This window comes from Phymastichus coffea, unplaced genomic scaffold (assembly GCF_024137745.1).
Source record: "Phymastichus coffea isolate CEN01 unplaced genomic scaffold, Cenicafe_Pcof_1.1 PCOF00104, whole genome shotgun sequence".
Taxonomy (NCBI): domain Eukaryota; kingdom Metazoa; phylum Arthropoda; class Insecta; order Hymenoptera; family Eulophidae; genus Phymastichus; species Phymastichus coffea.
In genome coordinates, this window is record NW_026706915.1 from 759,957 (window position 1) to 779,775 (window position 19,819).

General features: G+C 40.0%; 2 protein-coding genes across 11 annotated transcripts in view; one reads left to right on the forward strand and one right to left on the reverse strand.

Moving 5' to 3' along the window:
- Positions 1-9,095, forward strand: part of LOC131670199 (plasma membrane calcium-transporting ATPase 3) — a 92,910-nt gene extending 83,815 nt beyond the window's left edge. For 2 of the 5 annotated variants that reach the window (XR_009302427.1, XR_009302429.1), the window contains one exon: positions 3,201-3,337. Coding sequence is in view for 3 of the 5 variants with exons in the window: in XM_058945601.1 (XP_058801584.1) it covers positions 3,201-3,419 (219 nt within the window). In the remaining 2 variants the exon portion in view is untranslated. Of the gene's footprint in view, positions 1-3,200 lie in introns of all 5 variants that reach the window. The other 3 variants (XM_058945601.1, XM_058945602.1, XM_058945603.1) reach the window with 2 other exon arrangements.
- Positions 9,096-14,476: 5,381 nt separating this feature from the next.
- Positions 14,477-19,819, reverse strand: part of LOC131670208 (uncharacterized) — a 60,495-nt gene continuing 55,152 nt past the window's right edge. For 5 of the 6 annotated variants that reach the window (XM_058945616.1, XM_058945617.1, XM_058945619.1 and 2 more), the window contains one exon: positions 14,477-19,262. In XM_058945616.1, the coding sequence (XP_058801599.1) occupies positions 17,962-19,262 (1,301 nt within the window). In that variant the 3' untranslated portion in view covers positions 14,477-17,961. The remainder of the gene's footprint in view (positions 19,263-19,819) is intronic. The other variant, XR_009302430.1, reaches the window with a different exon arrangement.

Consider the following 19,819-nt stretch of genomic DNA (forward strand, 5'->3'; position numbering starts at 1 on the left):
TTCCACTTTTCTACTACTTCTTGAATATTAAAAGCGTAAGTACACAAAGAAAAAAAAAACAAAATAAAAACATTAACGGGAAAAACTTATATGGCAAATTTATATCATCTTTATCAACAATAGACACTTTTTAGGATCTTGTAAAATTTCTTTTATTGAATATTATTCACTATTTTTTCACTCTTGCTTTGTATTTTCTATGTTTTTTTCTTGTTGTCTACACGTGTTATATTTGTGTTAAAAAATTTTTTTTATTTCATATTTAATTCTCCACTGTTTCGCAACACCTAAGCACAATTTTATGTTACAATTTTTGATACAATATTATCACCACATAATGACAAAGACACACATTTGTAAAAACAAGAAAAATCAAAACAACAATCATTAGGCCATTAACACCCAGAATGAGATTATAAATACTAACAGCTACAAGTGTAAGATGTTATTAACGTTACAGTTATTTTCTATAATATAAGCGTAACCAATCAAAAAAGCATGATTCATTTATGTATAAATGCTTAGACTTTTTTCCCAATGGCTCGTTGACCATTTGATTGTTTGATTGTTCAAGGATACTTTGCGTGTATATATATATATATATATATATAATAGTATATCGTTGATATATATTCATACATACATATCAACGATGTCGAATTTTATGTACGTTACTTCCAATTTACGTCATTTTTTTATTTACTTGTAATCATATTGTTTTTATGTGATTACTATTCGTGTTTGACTTTTGTATATTATACACGAATTATATAAAATGACACCGTCCTATTGCCGTACGCTTAGTCTTTGGCGAGACTGTGCTTATTATAATCGTTGCTAACACAATTTTTTGATAGAGGAGTTTTCAACTTCTATCTCGAGTTATTTAATGTTCTGTTTCGTTCTCACATTTTGTAAAATAAGCAACTAGCTTACAGTATGCGTTTTTTACAAACTTTTGTTCAAAGGAAATTTAGCTTTCGAGCAATGCTTTTGCTTTATACAGAGTGCTTCCTTATTATTATCTTTCATGAAACCGAATTTTTGCTTTCCTGTATTGCTTGTTAACTGCCTTGAATATGCTTGTTACAAAAAAAATATCAATTTTTTTTCAAATATTTTGTTTTGTATATCCGTAATGTGTTTGTACATCGCTTTCTTCGTGAATATTAACGATTCATAGATAAAGTTAAAGGTGAGGCACGGCGAGGTAAGATAAAAGGAGACGATGAAATGTTGAAAAAGAGTTAAAAATGTTCTCATACGTAAAGTGTGAATCGTCATTTAAAAAGCAATTAAAAATGAAAATTTAACACATCACAACATTAACAACAATTTCTCTACTTTCTATACTACTTATCTGTGATAAATCTATCAATTTTCTATACTTCTCTCACCTTCCTCTCTTTCTACACCTATACTTCTGCCTTACGTCTGTACGAATAAGTTACTTATTGTATTCTCGTTGAAAATCGTGCCACGGAAACATTTGATGCTTACTCGTCTTTATCGCTCATTGACGTGGCTTTCGCTATAAACTATATAAGTCTTCCTTATTATTAATGTCGTCGCTGTTGCCAATCATTCATTGAAAATCCACTGAATATTTTTGTAATGCGCATATTGAGGGTTTGAATGTGTTTTTGGCTTACTATACATAATACTTGAGCATTGATACACTGTTTATTTGTGTTAATCACGTGTCAACAACGATTCGAGGCATCAATCAACCTAATTTCAATGTTTCTTTTAATGTCAGCAAAAATTAACGGAGCACTCTGTATATTATACAAATCCAATAGATAAAAATTTGGCTTCACTGTAATGTGAATGAGGAAAACTTTGTTTATACGTAGGCTTCCGATTAAATTAACCGCTTTCATTTGATTTTTGAAGGAGTGTTCGCTTTACTTGATGTTTTATTTGTCAAAGACGTAAGAAATTGTGTTTCCATTTGGTGTAACTTACTGATCTTATGAAAAGACACACGAATTACATATTGAAAAAAAGGACTTTTGTTTTACGGGGCGACGGCTGCATGTAGCGTAGTAAAAGACATTTTTTATTTGAAAACAAGTAAGACTTTTGCATTGCCGCTGCTGGCTTCTTCGCGTACAGCGCGATTAACGAAGACTTTGATCATGACAAATCATATATAGATTTATGTCGATAGATGAATGTTAGCTTAGAAAAGGAAACATATAACTTCCACTCAGCGTTCATTGATTTTGGGCTGCAATCTAATTACATAATTTATTCTACATTATATGGCAATGTTTGTGCTTGGATTTTCAATTACTAATAGAAGACAAACTTTGCGAGCTCATTTGCCTCGTTACTCGAGCATTAACAAGCTTCAGCTTTTTCATTGTTTTTTTATTAATAATTAAATGCTTGAATTTTCGAAAGTTCGCAGACTTAAAAGACCGTTTCGTATTTAGTCTGTTCATCTTAGTAACTATTGAAAGAAAACTTAACTCCAAATCAAAAAACAATGGTCCTTTAACCCTCTTCAACAACTTTGAAGGGGAAGTTGCTTGCATCCTTTTGATGAAAATATCGTTGACTATACGTTTTGTAGAACTAAAAAAGTAAAAAAAAAAAACAAATAAATAAGAAAATAACACCTGCTTGAACATCCTTCGAACCTGCTTACAAAAATATCTGCTTTCAAAGATTGTTCTAGGTTTTTTAAATGGTGAATATCATTTGATTATTGCGTAACTGACCTCGAAAGTTGTTGGTTGAAAAAAAGTAAAGAAGCATACAAGACGACACACCGAGACAAACATGGCAACTTTTTCTTTTCCTCTCACACTTATTACTTAAAAGCTCGAAGAGTCGTATGCCCTCGTGTAATTGTGCGATTTCCAGAAGCTGTAAATATTCACGCTTCTCTTGATCTTTTTGATCTCGAGAAAAACAACGCAACGTCACTTTGTCTCTCTGTGTGCGTCGCTTCTCCTTCAAAGAAACAAAAAAGCAATATCCTATCTCCTCGTGAATTAAAAAAACTCCTTATCCTAACAAACTTTCACACCAACGCACGATATCTTTTCCCAAAAAAAAAAAAAAAGGAAGCAAAAAAAAACCAAAAAAACAATTATGTCCTTAGATATAAATAAAAAATGTGGAGAAAATTGACTAATTGACGGCGTGTATGCGCCACCATTTGCCTTGCGCACTGTTTGTGCTTGCAGATCCGCGTAGTGAACGCATTTCGACAGGGGCTGGACTCGCGCTGCGAGCACAGCAACACAAGCATCGCCGAGATGCTGAGGAAGCAGTCGTCCCTGAACAAGCGGCTCTCGCAGACGAGCAGCATCGACTACGCGGATAATTTGCCGGACGAGCTGGCCATACCCGAAATCGACGTCGAGCGACTCTCCAGCCACAGCCACACTGAGACCGCCGTCTAAATTCACACAGCCATAGAAAGAGAAACAATACATATATATTGATTATACCTCTTTCTATCGTACACACACACACGCACACACACACACACACAACCAAATGGTGGTACACACAAACAAAATGGTTCTATCTATCTTGAATGATATTGCAGCAGCAGTAGCAGGCGGAGCGAAGCAATAATCGTCGTCGTCTGCGTCGCCGTCTGCGTCGCCGTCGCTTTCGCTGCAGCGTCTTTTTACGCTTAAAAGACAACTGATACCGAGTCCTTGTGCGAGAGACTGTCGCGCGAGTGTTAACCGCAAACGAAACTGTTCAGTCAACAAAGTGTGCGACTGTGGACGCCAGGGCATATTCTAGAAGATTTATAGCAGGCAGCAGCAGTCATTACAGAGAGACAGTGCCGGCGAAGTGTGCAAGATGGGACCTCATTGTGGGCAGTGATACAAGGGCATTTTAGGCAGCCGTGCGAGAAAGCCGCTACTGAGACAAGTCGAAACAAAGAAGTCTTGCCTTTTCTTTTCTTTTTTTCGCCTTTTACTTATCATCGGGACACACAGTGCGATTAGCGTCTCATCGTGCTTTCCTTCTAACCAGCTTCTCCAATTCTTGTTTTCTGTAAATAATTGTTGGCGAGTTATGTCATTAATAGTCTTGAGTTACTTGAAAAAAAAAAAAAAAAATTGTTAAAACGCGACTATACATAATGCATATAAATCTTTTTCTCTCTCTCTCTCTCATTGTAACGCCGTTCCTCGTCCTTACATCAGCTAATGTAAAGATTCGCGAACGGTGATTGTGCGTGTGTGTTCTTTCAGCATTATCAAAACAAAACGAACAAACACTTTTAGAAGACGATTTAGAATATGCTCTGGTGGGCAGGAGAGAAACTTATAAAAAATATATATAAATAAACCAAAAGAAATTACAAGTAATGAGACGATACAAAAGTTGTCTCGCGCGCTATTAAGAATCCAAAACTGTCGATTCTTTCAGAAGAAAAAAGAAAAAATACCGATGAAAACAAACAAAAACAAAAAAAAACACGATTAAAAAAGAATACCACGTGTGATTGTGTGTGCGTGCACGCTTCTTGCCATTTGTGGAAACGGGCCCCCACGACGATTCGTGTGTACATATAATACGTGTCCGACGACGAGTGCGTTTTTGTGCTGCGTACGTATGCCCGAATTTGATTTGAAAAACAAATGCAAAATATCAGGAAAGAGAAGCATAGCCAAACACATGATGATTATATAAGAGTGGTGCGAATGTTAATGCATACGTATATATATATTATACATATATAAATAAGCAGACGACAGGACGGATATTACATAAAGTCAAAGAAAAGTGTGCTAGCGCGCGAGCGCGACGAGAGAAAGAGCGAGGATTTGCCAGGAAAACGAGAAGTGATTTTAAGCAAATGCGTGATAACCGTCCGTATTTCTTGTGTTTTTTTTTCCTCGTTCTCATTTGTATTCTTGAAAGGTGAAAAGCAGTCGAAAGAAAAACAGATGTGTCGCTCACGCGTAAAAGAGAGGTGGAGGGGGAGGAGGTGCCGTTAGCCACCACGTGTAAATAAGAGGGAACGTGCAAGTTGTCGTCGATTCATTTTTTTTCTCTTTCGTCGCGGCGCGTGTATTTTCTATAATAATGAACCACCATTCACGAGAATGAGAAATTTCGATCATCTTTGGTCCTGTCTTTTTCTTTACCTTAAACTACCGTTATGTTCGTTGGTACGTAACGCGGTTGTGTTTTCATATATACGCGCGCGCGTTCAAAGCTCGTAAACAACGTCGGAAACAAACACCAAAAAAAAAATAAATAAATAAAAAAGAAATAAGAAAAAACCCAAAAAAAAACGCACCACTGCCTTTCACACTAAATGCGTTCACATATACACACACTATCAACAAAGCTCTCTTTTTATCTGCTTCTCAGGCAACAATGTTCTCTGCGGACGGTCGCGAGCTGCGCGCGACGGCTTTTTCTTTCGTCCGACGGCGACGACGATGACGACGACGACGACGGCGACGACGATGACGATATACTTAATTAATCGCGCATGAATACTTACGTAACGATAGTTAGCAGTGAATGGTGCTAGGTCCGATGATTCCTAGAAGCCTTGTCGCGCGAGAACATTCACAGCCCTGAAAACCTTCAGCCTCCCTCCTGCATTAACATTATGTATAATTTCGCGTGTCTCGCTCTTTCTCTCTCGCCTACGGGAGATCGAACGAAGGGTTTTGTTTTTACTTTCGACTTTCCTCCCACCTCTCCCCTCTCCCTCTCCATCCAGCTCATTCACCTGTACAATCACCGTTGTTATGCCCGCGTCAGGGGCGGATAAAGTACCTAATCTCGGCTTGTACTTGTCACTGGTGTTTGTCTTCTCGTCATTTTAAAGCCTTGCCTCGTATTTATTATTTTTTTTATCCCAATTTTTACTAAATACTGACGACCATAAGTGTTCCATTATGTACTTCTGTTCTGCTGATTTTCTTCTGTTCACGTCCTTGTACCACGTTGATTGTACTTTAAATGTCGCGAGAGAAAAATGATCAAATAAACATGCCTGTATACTTACTTTGCACTAGCCTGTCCTCGCGCACACACGAGCGACAAGAACATAAATAGATATTTCCGAGATTATTTGTTGTTGCGATTATTTTTCTTTTCCTTGTTCTTTTTTTTCTTTCTTTGTCCTTTTTTTTTAAAGGCAGAATCATTATGCCGGTATGAACGATTAATCGATGAGATTACGAATATTATTATGTGAATAGAATCGAGTGTGACACAACTCGAACAATCTACGATCCGCCCCTGCTAAACCTCGTTTTAACCGTCAAGTGTTTTTTCTCAAACCTCCCCATAGTTTTTATCCCGAAAATTCGCCTCTATTACCTCTGTCTCTTCCGCTGACGATAAAAATGGAAAAAAGCGAAAAAACCAACCCTCGAAAAAATCCTCTTTCTCTTTAAAAAAACAAAGTATATATATATATATTATAAATATAAATATAAATAAATGATAAAAAGTAAGGATATTATCGAGCGGCCCAAAGAATCCTCGTTTAACGTCCTAGTCACTCGTTTTGTTTGTACGCAAGAAAAAAATATATAGCGATTAATTGTTGATTATTAATAATTAAATATTATAATTATTATACGATAATAAGATGAAAAAAATAATGATTGTAGATTTACCAAATAGAAAGTAAAAAAAGAAAGATGGATGGAGTTTGCGAGAAGAGATGTTTGAGTAAAGTAAGGAGAAGAAGCGTATAATTATATACGATGCAAAAAAGAGACAATGGAGGTTTTCTAATGTATACTCTCTTGTAAAAAATAAATATACATATATATATGTACGTATGTGTGTATGTGTTTGTATATGCACACACACACACACATACATATACATACATACATATATATATATATATAATGCCGCGCCGCTCGAATATCGCGCACCTCGACGTTGTATTATCGTTTTAAAACTGCAGCGTATTAAATTATTATTACCTATTATTAATTATTATAGACAATTAGATGCGACAAATTTGAGTGTGTTGCGTTTGTTAAGCAAGCCAGGAGGCGCGCGCACGTATATTATTATTATTATAAATAAATAAAGTAAACAAAAAAATATGGAAGCAAAGTGAATAATGATTAACGAGTTAACGAGAAAACAATATGCCAGAAATGGAAAAAAGCGACCGGGAGGAAGGCGAGAGACGTCCAATATAATGAAAACAAACATCCAATAAATAATAGCGGAAAATCGTGTTTAAATGGAAAAAAAGAGAGAGAATGACAAGACAAGGGCAAATCTGTGTGTACTTAAGTCCGAGAGTACTTAATCGTATTTAAGCTCGTTCTCATGTGTATATTCAATAATGCAAGTTAAAGATGGGACAGCATTATAATAAATAGAACACGTAAATGCTAAACAAATGATAATATACTCGATGAGAAAATGAAAAAAACCGTAAATCGCAAGAAAACTTTCCAAGCACGTAATTCTCTCCCAGCATGTAACGTAAACTTTGAATAAACAAAATAAAGAAACTTTCTATTACTGCCGTATGACATTTTTAAATAGCACCTTAAACACGTATATTACAGGCACACCCGCATCAAACACTGTCACGTGCATTCGCGTAAAGAAATGATTGAAAAAAAAACGATTTTCGTGCATAAAAATAAATATAGATACGTAACCGAGCTCTCATCTCTCTGTCTCGCAGCGGTTGGGACCAAGCCACACATATACCTACACCTCGACACAGCATACGCGTACGCACACACACACACATACATACATTCGCGCTTTTTACAGGTAACAATAAATAATTAAAGTCCCGTGCAGCATCCAAGCTAAGAGAGTAAAGAAAAACAAAAACGAAAAGCTTCTTCACAAGCCTTGCAGACGCTCTTTCGCCTTCTTTTCTTCCCTTTCGCGAGTGGATCAACCATATTAGTCAGTTCGCTATACCTGAATTCTTTTCTTATGTACACACACACACACGCACACACACGTATATCGTTTCTATACAATTTGTACCGAGAGAGCGAACACGAGAAGGGGGAGGAAATAAGAAAACAAACGATACTAAACGTACGATTTAATCAAATCTATTCACTTTTATCCACGCTACTGTTATTCAATGAATAAAACAATCGAAAGCTAAGTAAACAAACCTAAACAATATCGTTAGAGCAATTTAGTAGCGCCAATTCTAGTGGGAAAATCGTTCCAAAAACAAAGAGAGAGGCGTACGAGGAAGTTGTAATGATTCGCGCCACTCGCACATGAGTTTTTTTCCCTCTGTCTCTCTCTCTCTCTCTATCTCTCTTTCTCTCTCTCTCTCTCTCTCTCTCTTCCGAGTCGTTCATCCAAACTATCTGCCGTAATCTTGCTTATATTATTAATGAAGAACACAGACATACAAGAAAATAATAATAATAATAATAATAATAATAAGTACTAACTGAGTCTCTTGTAACAGCAAAATGCGTAAGTCATTCTTTTCGAATCAAGTTTGACGACGATTAGCCGCACAGTGAAGAGGGTACTTAAAAACATTTAACGAACAAAAATAACTGCAAATCTCTCCATGCAACAATTGTAAATCTATAGAATAACTCTTATATAATAATGATATTCTAAATGGAATGGGCAAAAGCAAGAGAGACTTGCGACAACACGCTGTGAGCTTCAGGATGGCGAGAAGTACCGAAGCGCTTGTTCCAGGGACTTTTATCTTGGCAAAAAAAAATTCCCGTAAAACGTATATACCGTTGATATCCGAGAATTAGTACGAACGAATAAAATTTCGATGAGTAGAGGCAACCTGGAATGTATTTTTTTCGAATAAAAAGTTTTTTGAAAAATACTAAAAATCAATCTGTATCTCAACACTAAATGAGTATTCACATGTATCTTTCTCAATCTCTGTCGCTCTCGCTCGCTCGCTCTTTACATCTCTGTATCTAATTGCAGAGGAACGCGAACGACATTTCGCCTTTCTGTTGTGTCGCCTCCTCGTGTGGCTCACCGCTGTCCTTTTCAATCTCGAGCTTTGTACGTATACTCACACCTAGACACTTTTCTCTCTCTCTCTCTCTCTCTCTCTCTCTCTCTCTCTCTCTCTCATACGCCCCACAAAACGACACATTCACCTCTTCCCCCCTCCTCTCTCGGTGCATCGTTGCAATTGTTAAAGCGAAATGTCACGTTGTTTTCGTCCGATATACGATGTGCGACAGCGCGCGGAGTGTGCGAGCGAGTGTGCAACGAACAGTTCTATCGAGGACTGCGCTGCGGCTGATTGTTAATCGGAGTGCGTGTGTAATTTAGCACACATATATATAGCGTAGACACTAAAACACTTAATCTACGATCGACGACTATCCAAAGTAGACGAAGGATGAAATCGTCACTGCTAAATGATGAATTCTCATTGCTGTTTAACAAATTGCCCGCTACGTAGCAGAAAATTGTTCGTGTAAATAAATTGCGACTCGATTCGTAGTTCGCTCATTTTCCCAAATGGAAACGAAGAAGTGTGAACTGCTCGAAGAAACAACGAGCAGCTTCCAATCGTGCATTCTCTCGTCAAAAACGAATGGAAATGAAGCGAACGAACAAGAAAACACACACACACACACACACGCGCGCGCGCGCGCGCACCATTAAAAAATGTAGCCGATTAACGAATCGTAATGTTAAAAAAAAATAAACATTGTAGGAGAAAATTTTAAGAAAGCATCTGTCGAAGGCGGATCAGTCCTATCGATATATATTTCGTAGCCTTATTTCTCTTAATCTCTGTATATCGTTATCTCTTGCATCGGATAACACGCCCTCGTATTTCGCGTTGATCACCACTCCATCAAAACAGATCGTTGTAAATAAAGAAGACAAAATAATGAATGACGATTTCGTGCGAAACGCTCGATTGATTCCTTCACGACGTTGATTCTCTTTTTAGGGGCGAATCTTTGCTGAACGTTTTTTTAACGTTGCGAACAGGTTTCGTTGCTTTAAATTTCTCTCTCTCTCTCTCTCTCTCTCTCTCTCTCTCTCTCTCTCTCTCTCTCTCTCCCTCTAACAATTTTAAGATCTTTATATTTTAAGAAAACAAGTATATAAAACTTGATAAAGACTTTTTTATTGAGTGTTGTATTTGTACTTTTATACTGTACTTTGAAAAGAAAGAAATTTGACAATGGTGACAAAAAACGCGTCACGATGGTTTAAAAAAAAATTCTACCTAGTTCTTTTTTACCACGAGTTGATTGTTTCACTGTTGTTTTCTTTTTCTATTTTAACCTTTTCGTTGTCGAATGAAAAAATAAAAATACAATTGAACGTAAAGGTTTAAACGAATAACGAACACTGCTCGGCTTCGATAAAAAGACGATTAGTAATATTTTCTTATAATACTAACAATATGTAGATTAAAGAAGGAAACAAAAAAACTTTTATCCTCTTTTTCTAGTGCATAAACGCGAGACATACTATAATATAGATATATTTGTCTATCTATCTCTTTCTATCTCTTTTTCATCCCATCAAAGCTATTTGTACTTAAACTTAGTCACAATTAACAAGCAAAAAAACAAACTATTCGTATTATATTGATATACGCGTATTTACAATGTAACTATCCAGGAGAAACATAAAGGGGACGAAGTGATTAGTCGAATAAAGAACAAAAAATAATAGTCGAGAGGATCTCGCGAAGGAGAGTCGAATGTTTGAGCGAATCGAAATAGGACGGCGAATCAACAGGGCCCGAGACACATTCGTGCAACTTTATATAAACAAAAAAATATAGTGATCGTGAGAAATAAGTTGTTAAGAAAGACAAATTGCAAGCGCACTAATTATATGAGAAATCTTAAAACGGCGTAGATAAAAGAAAATCTTTCGTGAATAATCGCATTTATAAACTCTAAAATTCACGAGCGATCGCAATCCCCGATAGGAGAAATAAGCGTGGGAGAGCGGGTCGTGGAGAAGAGCCAATCGAAAGCAAAATATTACGCAATTATTATTACGTATTAAAAGACGAAAAAGGGTCGAAAGGAGTAGTCGCGTCAACTTGTTAATTATTATACAGCGAGAGGTCCCGAGAAGGAGAGAGAAGCCGCGCGCGCGTCCTCCGATTGTGTTCGCTCGGTCGAAACGAGAGCGAAAGCCGAGGCGCCGCGCGCAATCGATGGGCGGTGGATGTGCCCGTCGGACGATATATATTTTTCTGTCCGTCGTTATTGTTGCAACGACCGCTTGTCCGTTGCCGCGCCGTGCTGTCGCAGGGGAGACTCTCCTTTCGGCGATACGTTCGACAGGCAAGCGTAACAGAAAAACAACAAAAAAAAGAAAAAAAAAACGAGTTATAATAATAACAAGCAACCTTTCTTCTCTTGTTTCCGTTTCTTCTCTCGATGTTGTCGAATCGTTTTTTCCTCCTTGTCATAGATCTCGTCTACATTATATACATAATGATACGTAATGTGTAAGCATAGGTGAACAAACAATGATAATTAATATTACACAAAAATTCGATGCGCGTAGAGAAGAACGCGTCGTTCTTTCCTTTTTACACTATTTTTAGCCGCCGCGAGAGGATGAAATATTGTATCGTTTTTCCTCGTCACCGTCGTCTCTTGCACGTTATATATATATATATATATATATATATATATATATGAATACATTGTTTTAGTTGAACGTTTTCTTATTGTTAACGACGCGTAGCCGTCGTGTAATGCAATTGCGCGAATGCATTAACCAAATTTCACGAAAGAAAAATAAAATAAAATAACAAAAGGTGAGAGAGGGAAAGAAGAATTGTGCGAACGCGTTCGAGTGCGAGAACGATCGAGGGAACTGCTGCTTGGCTCTGCGGATTTGACGAAATGGATCGTCGCGTGAAATCAAACGACGGGGATGCTGGCGAAACGGCAAGATAGTTTTCGCGGTCTCGCGCCCGAAGACGATCGCGGAGAATCGCGATCCTTCGTTATGAAACAAAGGGGAGCCCGCGAAAATTTCGTTTTTAAATGTTATAATGATGTAAAACGTGAAAAAAGAAAAAAAACTAATGATACGTTGATTGTTGAATTTAGTTGTTATACTGTAGGAGAATGACGAGAAAAACAGAACAAATAAATATATATATATATATATATATATATATATATATATATATACATATATACATATATATACATATATATATATAATTACGAAAGTGAAAGAAAAAGAAAAAATGAGAAAAATAAAAACATTAATATAATGAAGCTCGGTGTCCTTGCCTACGTTGTACATAAAGCACTGCCCATAATAAATCGCGACATTAAACGAGAAAGAGAACAAAGAAGGGATTATAAAAATTTTAAAAATTAAAAAGAGGCTTTTTTCTCTCTTTTTTTCGACGGCTGGATGTGCAGATTCACTTTTGCATTCGCGCACCAGTGGAAAAATAAACCGCATTATAGAATGGAGGGGTTCGGGTTGAAAAATTGCACAGCGCGCGTGAATGGACAAAGTTGTTTCGCTACGTGTATACTTAAATCTCGATGGAGGTATGAGCGTGAGCGTTGCTTGTACGAGGGGAAAACAAGCGGATACATTGTACGTTACTGCGCGTATAAATGAACAGAATTAAAAGAAACTTAACTAATTACTTGGTTATTAAAGAAAAACTAAGAAAAATTATTCTAATGCGTAGTGAAAATCACGCAATCACGAAAACACAAACACACACACACACACACACACACACACACACACACACACACACGGAGTGAAATACAACAAAAAACGGGGATTTAATACTTTAAGGGATAATTTTTCTTTCGTTTCGAGAAGGTTCAAAAAAAAAGGAAAAAAATCCCGAACTATGAAGTATAATAGTGCTTGAGATAATTCGCACGAAGAAAAGCGGTAACCATTCGTTATTTATCTATCGGGATGCGCTGTACGAATATGTATATACCTATATAAATACATCTATATATTATATAAATTATAAATAAACAATTAAGTAAATGAAAAAAATTAGATGAATAAAGATGAGGAAGAAAAGAAATAACTACAGGAAAAATATACTTGCAACCAACACACACGAGCCCCAAGGGAAGACACAAAAAAAAAAACAGCAAAAAAAAAAGAACAAATACCAGAAAAGAAAAAGAAAGACAATTAGGAATGAATGAAGAAAAAAAAAATGCATATAAAGCCAAATGGAGAGACTATTATATGAATTTTGAAACGCGTGGTGCTGAGTACGATGATGCGAGAAAGAGAGTGAGCGATAAAGATGAAAAAACGCGCCTTGATGGATTTGCGACTTCTGGCAATATATTATACTATTAATAATTGATTAATTGAATGAAGAAGAATAAAAAAAAGAAAGAAACAAAGAAACAAAGAAACAAAGAAACAATTAAATGATTATTATTCAAGACTAAGGATTGCAGGATGATTCACGAGAAAGATAATTAAGACAATGCTTAATTAAGAAAATGCGTTAATTAAGACGATTATTGACTATTAATTATTATCACATTAAAGAAGAAAGCTTGTTCTTAATCATGCGACTGATTTCACGAAACGATCCTAACTCCTCTTCTCTTCTGTAAGCTCTTGTGGCTTCTTTCTTTAGTTTTTTTTAAGCCCGCTCAAAAACCTCGTTCCCTCAACAAGTATGCTTCCTTGCGATATCGCTCTTCTTTTTCGTTTGCCAAAATAATCTTTCTGTTGCCTCGGCCGTTCAGTTATTATTTAGTATTTAATCTTACTTAAGAACCTAAGAAAGCTGTATTAAGAAAGGTATTAATAATTTATTTTTAGACCAATGAAAAACGAACGAACTTTCAATTTTTCTCAGTTTATTATTTTGTTTGATGTAACCAAAAAAATAAAGAAACATTTATTGATATATAATTTCCACTGGATTTTCCTTTCTAGCTTTTTCGTTTGATTTTCTTCTATGCTATCTCGTCTGGATATAACCTGAATTCCAGCACTTCAAGCTTAATGAGAAAATCGATAGGCTATTAAAGGTAAGTGCTCTTAGTTTATTACTCACTGCGATTTATTGGTTGAAGACGCCTCAGGTCGAATTTACTACTCGACCAAGAATTTTAATAAAGAAAGATTCAAGAGACGATTAACGATGGCATTGTAAAGTTTGGCATTTACTTGGATAATTTTTTGCAATCATGACCGTTGAGAGAGAGAAACACACGAGGTCAATCGGTTGGCTTTCAAATGAGCTTTTTAGTGGAAATCAGTCTGATGGTTGCGAGAGCAATACGGCTAACGTATACATGTATCAGCGATGAGACGAGCGTCAGAATGTTATTTTTAAAAAGCCGACGGATCGTGAAAATAGCTACAAGATTAATCGTACAAGGCTTGCAAGCGAAGAGCGGAGAGACGGTAAGAAAGAATAGCTGATATGTGAAATAAAGAGTGGTAAGAGTGGCGAAATGAATAAGCAAGTCGTTATATTAAAATTAACATTTTATTTGAAAAATTGAGACGTACACAGTAGCGAAATCAATGATAGAACATGACGATAACATCGTTACATTAGCAGGGAGGGAAGGAAAGAATCGTGTTTGTAAGAATGACGTCTTCTAGAAGGGTTGGGACGAAAGGACGGGGAGAGGGCGAAGATATAATATATCGCGGGCAGCAGAATATAATATTACTCGTTTAATAACATTGCGCGATGAAAATCAGTCAAATTCAAATTCAACATTTAAAATTATCATTAGACAACATACTCCGAATAAATATAACTCTTTATCGCGCGAGCACCCGTGTTGGTACGTGTCAGTACGTGCTCCGTAGAGATCCGCGCGAGACGGTCGATAATCCGATGCAGCGCTCGAACGAACGTTCAACCGGCCATCGGACATAAATCAATCTGTTCTGGCGTAAACGAGCCGTCGTGCTTTTCACGAAGGTAAACGCAGGCTGAATATAACTCAGATATAATACTATAATCCTGGACTACTATTATAATCCTTGTTTGCCGCGAAACGTCCGGAATACGTTTCGCTTGGCAAGACGCCCTAAACTTAACAATGACGGTATATCTTTACTTTCTTCATTTGACTTGTATCCCACACGCATCGTCCTCCACCTGGCGGCCTTTGCCCGTTTGCAGTGTCAACGAAATGCCGCAAGACACCAAAGCACCGTCTGTCGCGATCTTTCTCGTCCGCCATCGCCGAAGCTCGTCCCGTGCTCTTCTTGGCTCGGCTGCCCGCGTTTCCGCAGAGGAACTCTCGCAAATACAGAAGTATTTTCACTAATATCGCAAACTCTCTGATCACGTAGAAATCGAGAACCGAAAGGACAGTCGAAATTTTATTTTATTTTATCTTTTTGTATTATTCAAAAGCTACTTCGTATTTGGCCACCTTATTATTCTCGGAACAATGGCTTGTTCGTACGTCAATTCGCTAATTATCAAAAATCCTACACGATAAATTTGGTACGCGTGCTTCTCGGAGTCGAGATCAACCGAGAAGGAGAAACAAGTCGTGCACCATTGCACATTGATATGAAATAAAGTACATCGCACTCCGGACACATACATAGTCACGCCAGCTACTGCGCTAGGTTTTTTTTCTCTCTATTATACGATCGTTTCGCGTCGTACAAGAATAAGCCTCTTAGATTTCTTTTTCTTTTTTCCACTCGGAAAAAATGTCGATTGCAGGCGCACTCGCCGCCCAGCGTGTATAAACGAGACCGAACGGACAACATTTACACGCTCTACCGAAATTGGCACTATTCGATTTTTGCCGGTCGAACGATCTAAAGATACTCTGGGTTCGTCTTCTCGAAATGCCGTAGCAAATGTCACTTTACAAAATTGCCAGCTACAGCCGTTGCGTCTTACGTGTCTCATTGCTACGATTATTATTACAAAGACGCTGTTCAAGCTTATCGGAAAATTATTTTATTAGTCTGCAAGCCTTACTTAAATTCTCATCTTGTTATACATTCGTGTTATTCTCGTGACGCTTCCTTCACGATCAAAGTTTTATTCATTTTTTTTTGTTTTTTAATTTTTCGATATATCTTTGTTCGTCGACATAGCCTCAGGTGAACTGCAGTATATGTATATTAAAGGTGCGATCGAAGGTGGATACATTGTTTTGCGGCGAAAGGGTTTACACAAATTGGCTATGTATAGGATCAATCTAAAAGGCGTTTGGCGATCTTCTTTTCACTTTTCACTTTTCTCCTTTTCTTTTTCATTACTTTTTTTGGCATTTCTCTCGCATAAGATTCGTTTCGACAAATTTCTTTTTGGCACTGCGAGCTTGTACGTCGAGGAAACCACTGATTTCTATTTATATCTTTTAAATATTTAAATATATCGAAATTTTTATTTCGTCGTCTCGCTCTCAACAAACTACACTTCGTGAAAATTACCTTTAACATAAATATATCGAATATTTGAGTAAATATATATATATATATATATAATATTTCTTCAGAAACATATATTTGTTGTTATCTCTATATAAATACGCTATTCTTGCTTTTGATGTTTCGATTACTTTTTGATTGTTTCATCACTATCATTTCTTAGACGAAAAAGCTGGCCGAAATCCTTGATATCCTCGAGCGTACAGCGAACGCGGTAATTCGGTGGTACAGGCAAAACGCATGGGGATATTCGCTGTTGCGTACAGATGAGACCGGATCGCCCAGGACGCGCGTGCTACGACAGGAAGCGCTTGAATTTTTCACATACTTTCTTCCAGTTCTCGCAGCGGCGAGCGTCGATCTCTTTAAACATCGACACGTCAACGAAAGAAAACCAATGGATCTTAACTACGTACAGACTGGAGATTCGATATCTACTCTATGCATACGGATAATGTTTTGTACAAGAGAGACGCGCGATGGGCGCGCGATTCAAACGCAACGAGCCGCGGGCCAGCTTCGAAAATATATCATTTCAAATCCACAACACTTGCCGTGCGATCGTTCCTTGAGCTTCTGCAATTTGCTTCTTGTCGAGAGCGAAAGAGAGTTTTTTTTTATTTGTTTTTTTTTTATTTTTATCGCGCTACAATGAAAGCCGTAAGGTGCTGTTTAGGTAAAATTTGAAAAACTTGACTATGTGCATTCTACGTACAGTCTAGAATCCGCGGGAAGACGGGCTTGTAAATCTTACGCGACAATCGAATTAATCATTCTACGCTATATTTTACTATGTAATGATAATAATCTCGGTACGTTCCAAAAAAGCACGTACGTTCAAAATTTCATCGAATGAGAAAATGAATATCTTTTTCTTTTTTGTCCGCTGGATTTCTTTCTCTCGCTTTCGCATGCACACAGAGCTGTGGAAAAATACTCTAAAGATTGCACGCCTTCTTTTCACGTACGTCGATGGCGCATCGCGATTTATGCGCATGTACCCTATTTTCTACATAATCAATACGCAGAATGAAGCAAAAGAAAAAAAACAAACAAACTAGAAGAAAACAAAGTGTACAATGTCGTTCGGGCGTTTTGTTCAGTCGAGTACACGTCGCCTTTTTCTACAGCAACGCAACACGTCGACAGCAAATTTGTCGAGGAATCGCTCTGCGCGCGCGCGCGCAGCACAAATCACGTTACACGCGCACGCCATCGGAACACGGAAACCTCGCAACGCGAAAGACCACCGCGTCGGCCCCATATTGGATTTCATTCGTTTTACACTAGCTTCTTTCGCGGGCGTTTACTCGGGGGAAGGGAGTCCGTTCGGCGGCAGGAAACGAGAGACGTCGTCGTCGCCGTCCACGACCCCCTCCGTTTGCGCCTGTAATCGGTCGCCGGGAGTATTGGAACACGAACGGCCTATCACAGAATTACAGAAGCGCAGGTGGACTCGCAACGAACTCGATCGAACGGTGATAAAATGGTCGACAAGGCGAGAAGCGAAAGAGAGCGCGGAAGCAGTGGTTACGGGCGAAGCTGGCGCCGCGGGAGCCCGAGGCTCTAAGCGGACTGCTGCTCGTGGTCGGCGGCGAGGCCGACGTCGACCCTCCTGACCCTGGACGAGTCGGTGGGCAGCAGCTGCAGCCGCTCGGGCTCGGCGTCGAGCATGATGATGCACATGAAGCTGCGCCCGGAGGCCTGGTCCCGCGGGTAGATGGTCACCGGGGCGAACTTGCTGGTGGCGCCCTCCACGTAGTTGCAGAGCTTGGCGTAGACCTGCGGGAAGTGGCGGCGCAGCGAGACGCCGCGCTGCTTCAGCTGGCACTGGACGTTGCCGAAGGCCGCCTCCCTTGCGGCCCTGGGCGCGGGCCCGGCGTCGTCGGGCGGCGCGGAGGTCAGCACCAGGGTCTCGGGCGAGTCCATCTCGCGCGTGATGTTGGGCGGCGGCGAGGCGACGGCCGAGGCCGCCGACGAGCTGGTGTTGGCCGAGCCGCGGCACGAGCCCTCGAGCTTGAGCTTGGCGCAGCGCGACACCGGCTGGCGCTCCCACATGACCGCGCCGCCGCTGCTGGGCACCTCCCTGACCACGCACACCGACACGTACACGACCAGCCGCGTGTCCGGGTTGTAGGACTCGACCAGGCGCACCGCCTCGGCGTACAGCTCGGCGCCCATCTCGCTCGGCAGCACGTCGCTCCACTTCGCGTATGCCGGCTCGCCCAGCTCCTGGAAGCCGCCGGCGATGAACTTCTCCGCGGCCTCGGGGCTGGCGAAGAAGCACTTGACGGCGCCGCGGCCGTGCGCCGCGAACCCGCGGCGCGCCAGCAGCGACACGTGGCGCAGGCTGCTCGGCTCCTTCTTCACGCACGACAGCACCTGGATGCACAGGTTGGACGCGCGCGAGTACAGGCAGACGCGCCGGTGGCGCGTCCAGTGGGCCTTGCGGCACTCGCGCGAGCAATACAGGCAGGTACAGTTGTGGCAGCTCTTGTAGCTACGCCGCGCCTCGGCCATCGTCGTCCAGTTGGCGCACTTGCTGTTGCGGCACCTGACCACGCGCTCTTCTCGGTTCGCCAGGTTCTCCAGGCTGCTGGCGCTGTCGAAGCTCACGCGACGTGGCTGCTGTTGCTGATGCTGCTGCTGCTGCTGCTGCTGCTGGCGCTGCTGCTGTTGCTGCTGCTGCTGCTGCTGCTGCTGCTGCTGCTGCTGCTGGCTCGTCAGCCGGGAGGTCGTGCGGGGTGGCGGCACTGGCTCGCTGCCCTCGCTTCGACGGCGGACCAGCGGCGGTCGAGCGCACAACGGCGGCTGCTGCTGCTGGCGCTGCGGCTCCGTTGAGTGCGCGCGGTGCTGGCCCGCTTCCGCTGTTCAAACAGACGAGCATTCATTTTTTTATCGTTGGCGGATTTTTCTCTTCACAGGCTCCTTTCGTCCCGCTGGTAATGAGCGTTCTGTCTGCAAGCAAAACGTCTCAAACTCATCGCAATTGTCAACAAAATACTCATTACTCGGGCACAATTGTATGGCTATTTATTTTTCCATTTGGTTTGTTCGAGGTGGTGAAGCGATGGTGCTTATAACGGTGAGAACAGAATCATTATTTCGTACGGAAACATTGTCAACGATTGTACAGTTGATATGTCGCGGTTTCTTTTGATTTCACTTGAGAAACAGATTCTCTTCTCAGCTCGCGTGCCCAATCGCGTACGACAGCTGATTTTTCACCTTCGGTCATTCGTCTTTCATCGTTTGCTCGTGGCCGGTGAAATAACAGCGATCGATTGATGTCGAGCCGTTTTTTGCGTGGTGTTTCCGTGTGCGAGTTGTACGGCTGACCGTATCTCGTCTCTTTCTACTTGCTCTACGTTACGTGCGCGCTTTGCTCCAGCTCTCTTACTTACCGTTGCGAGTCCCTCGACAG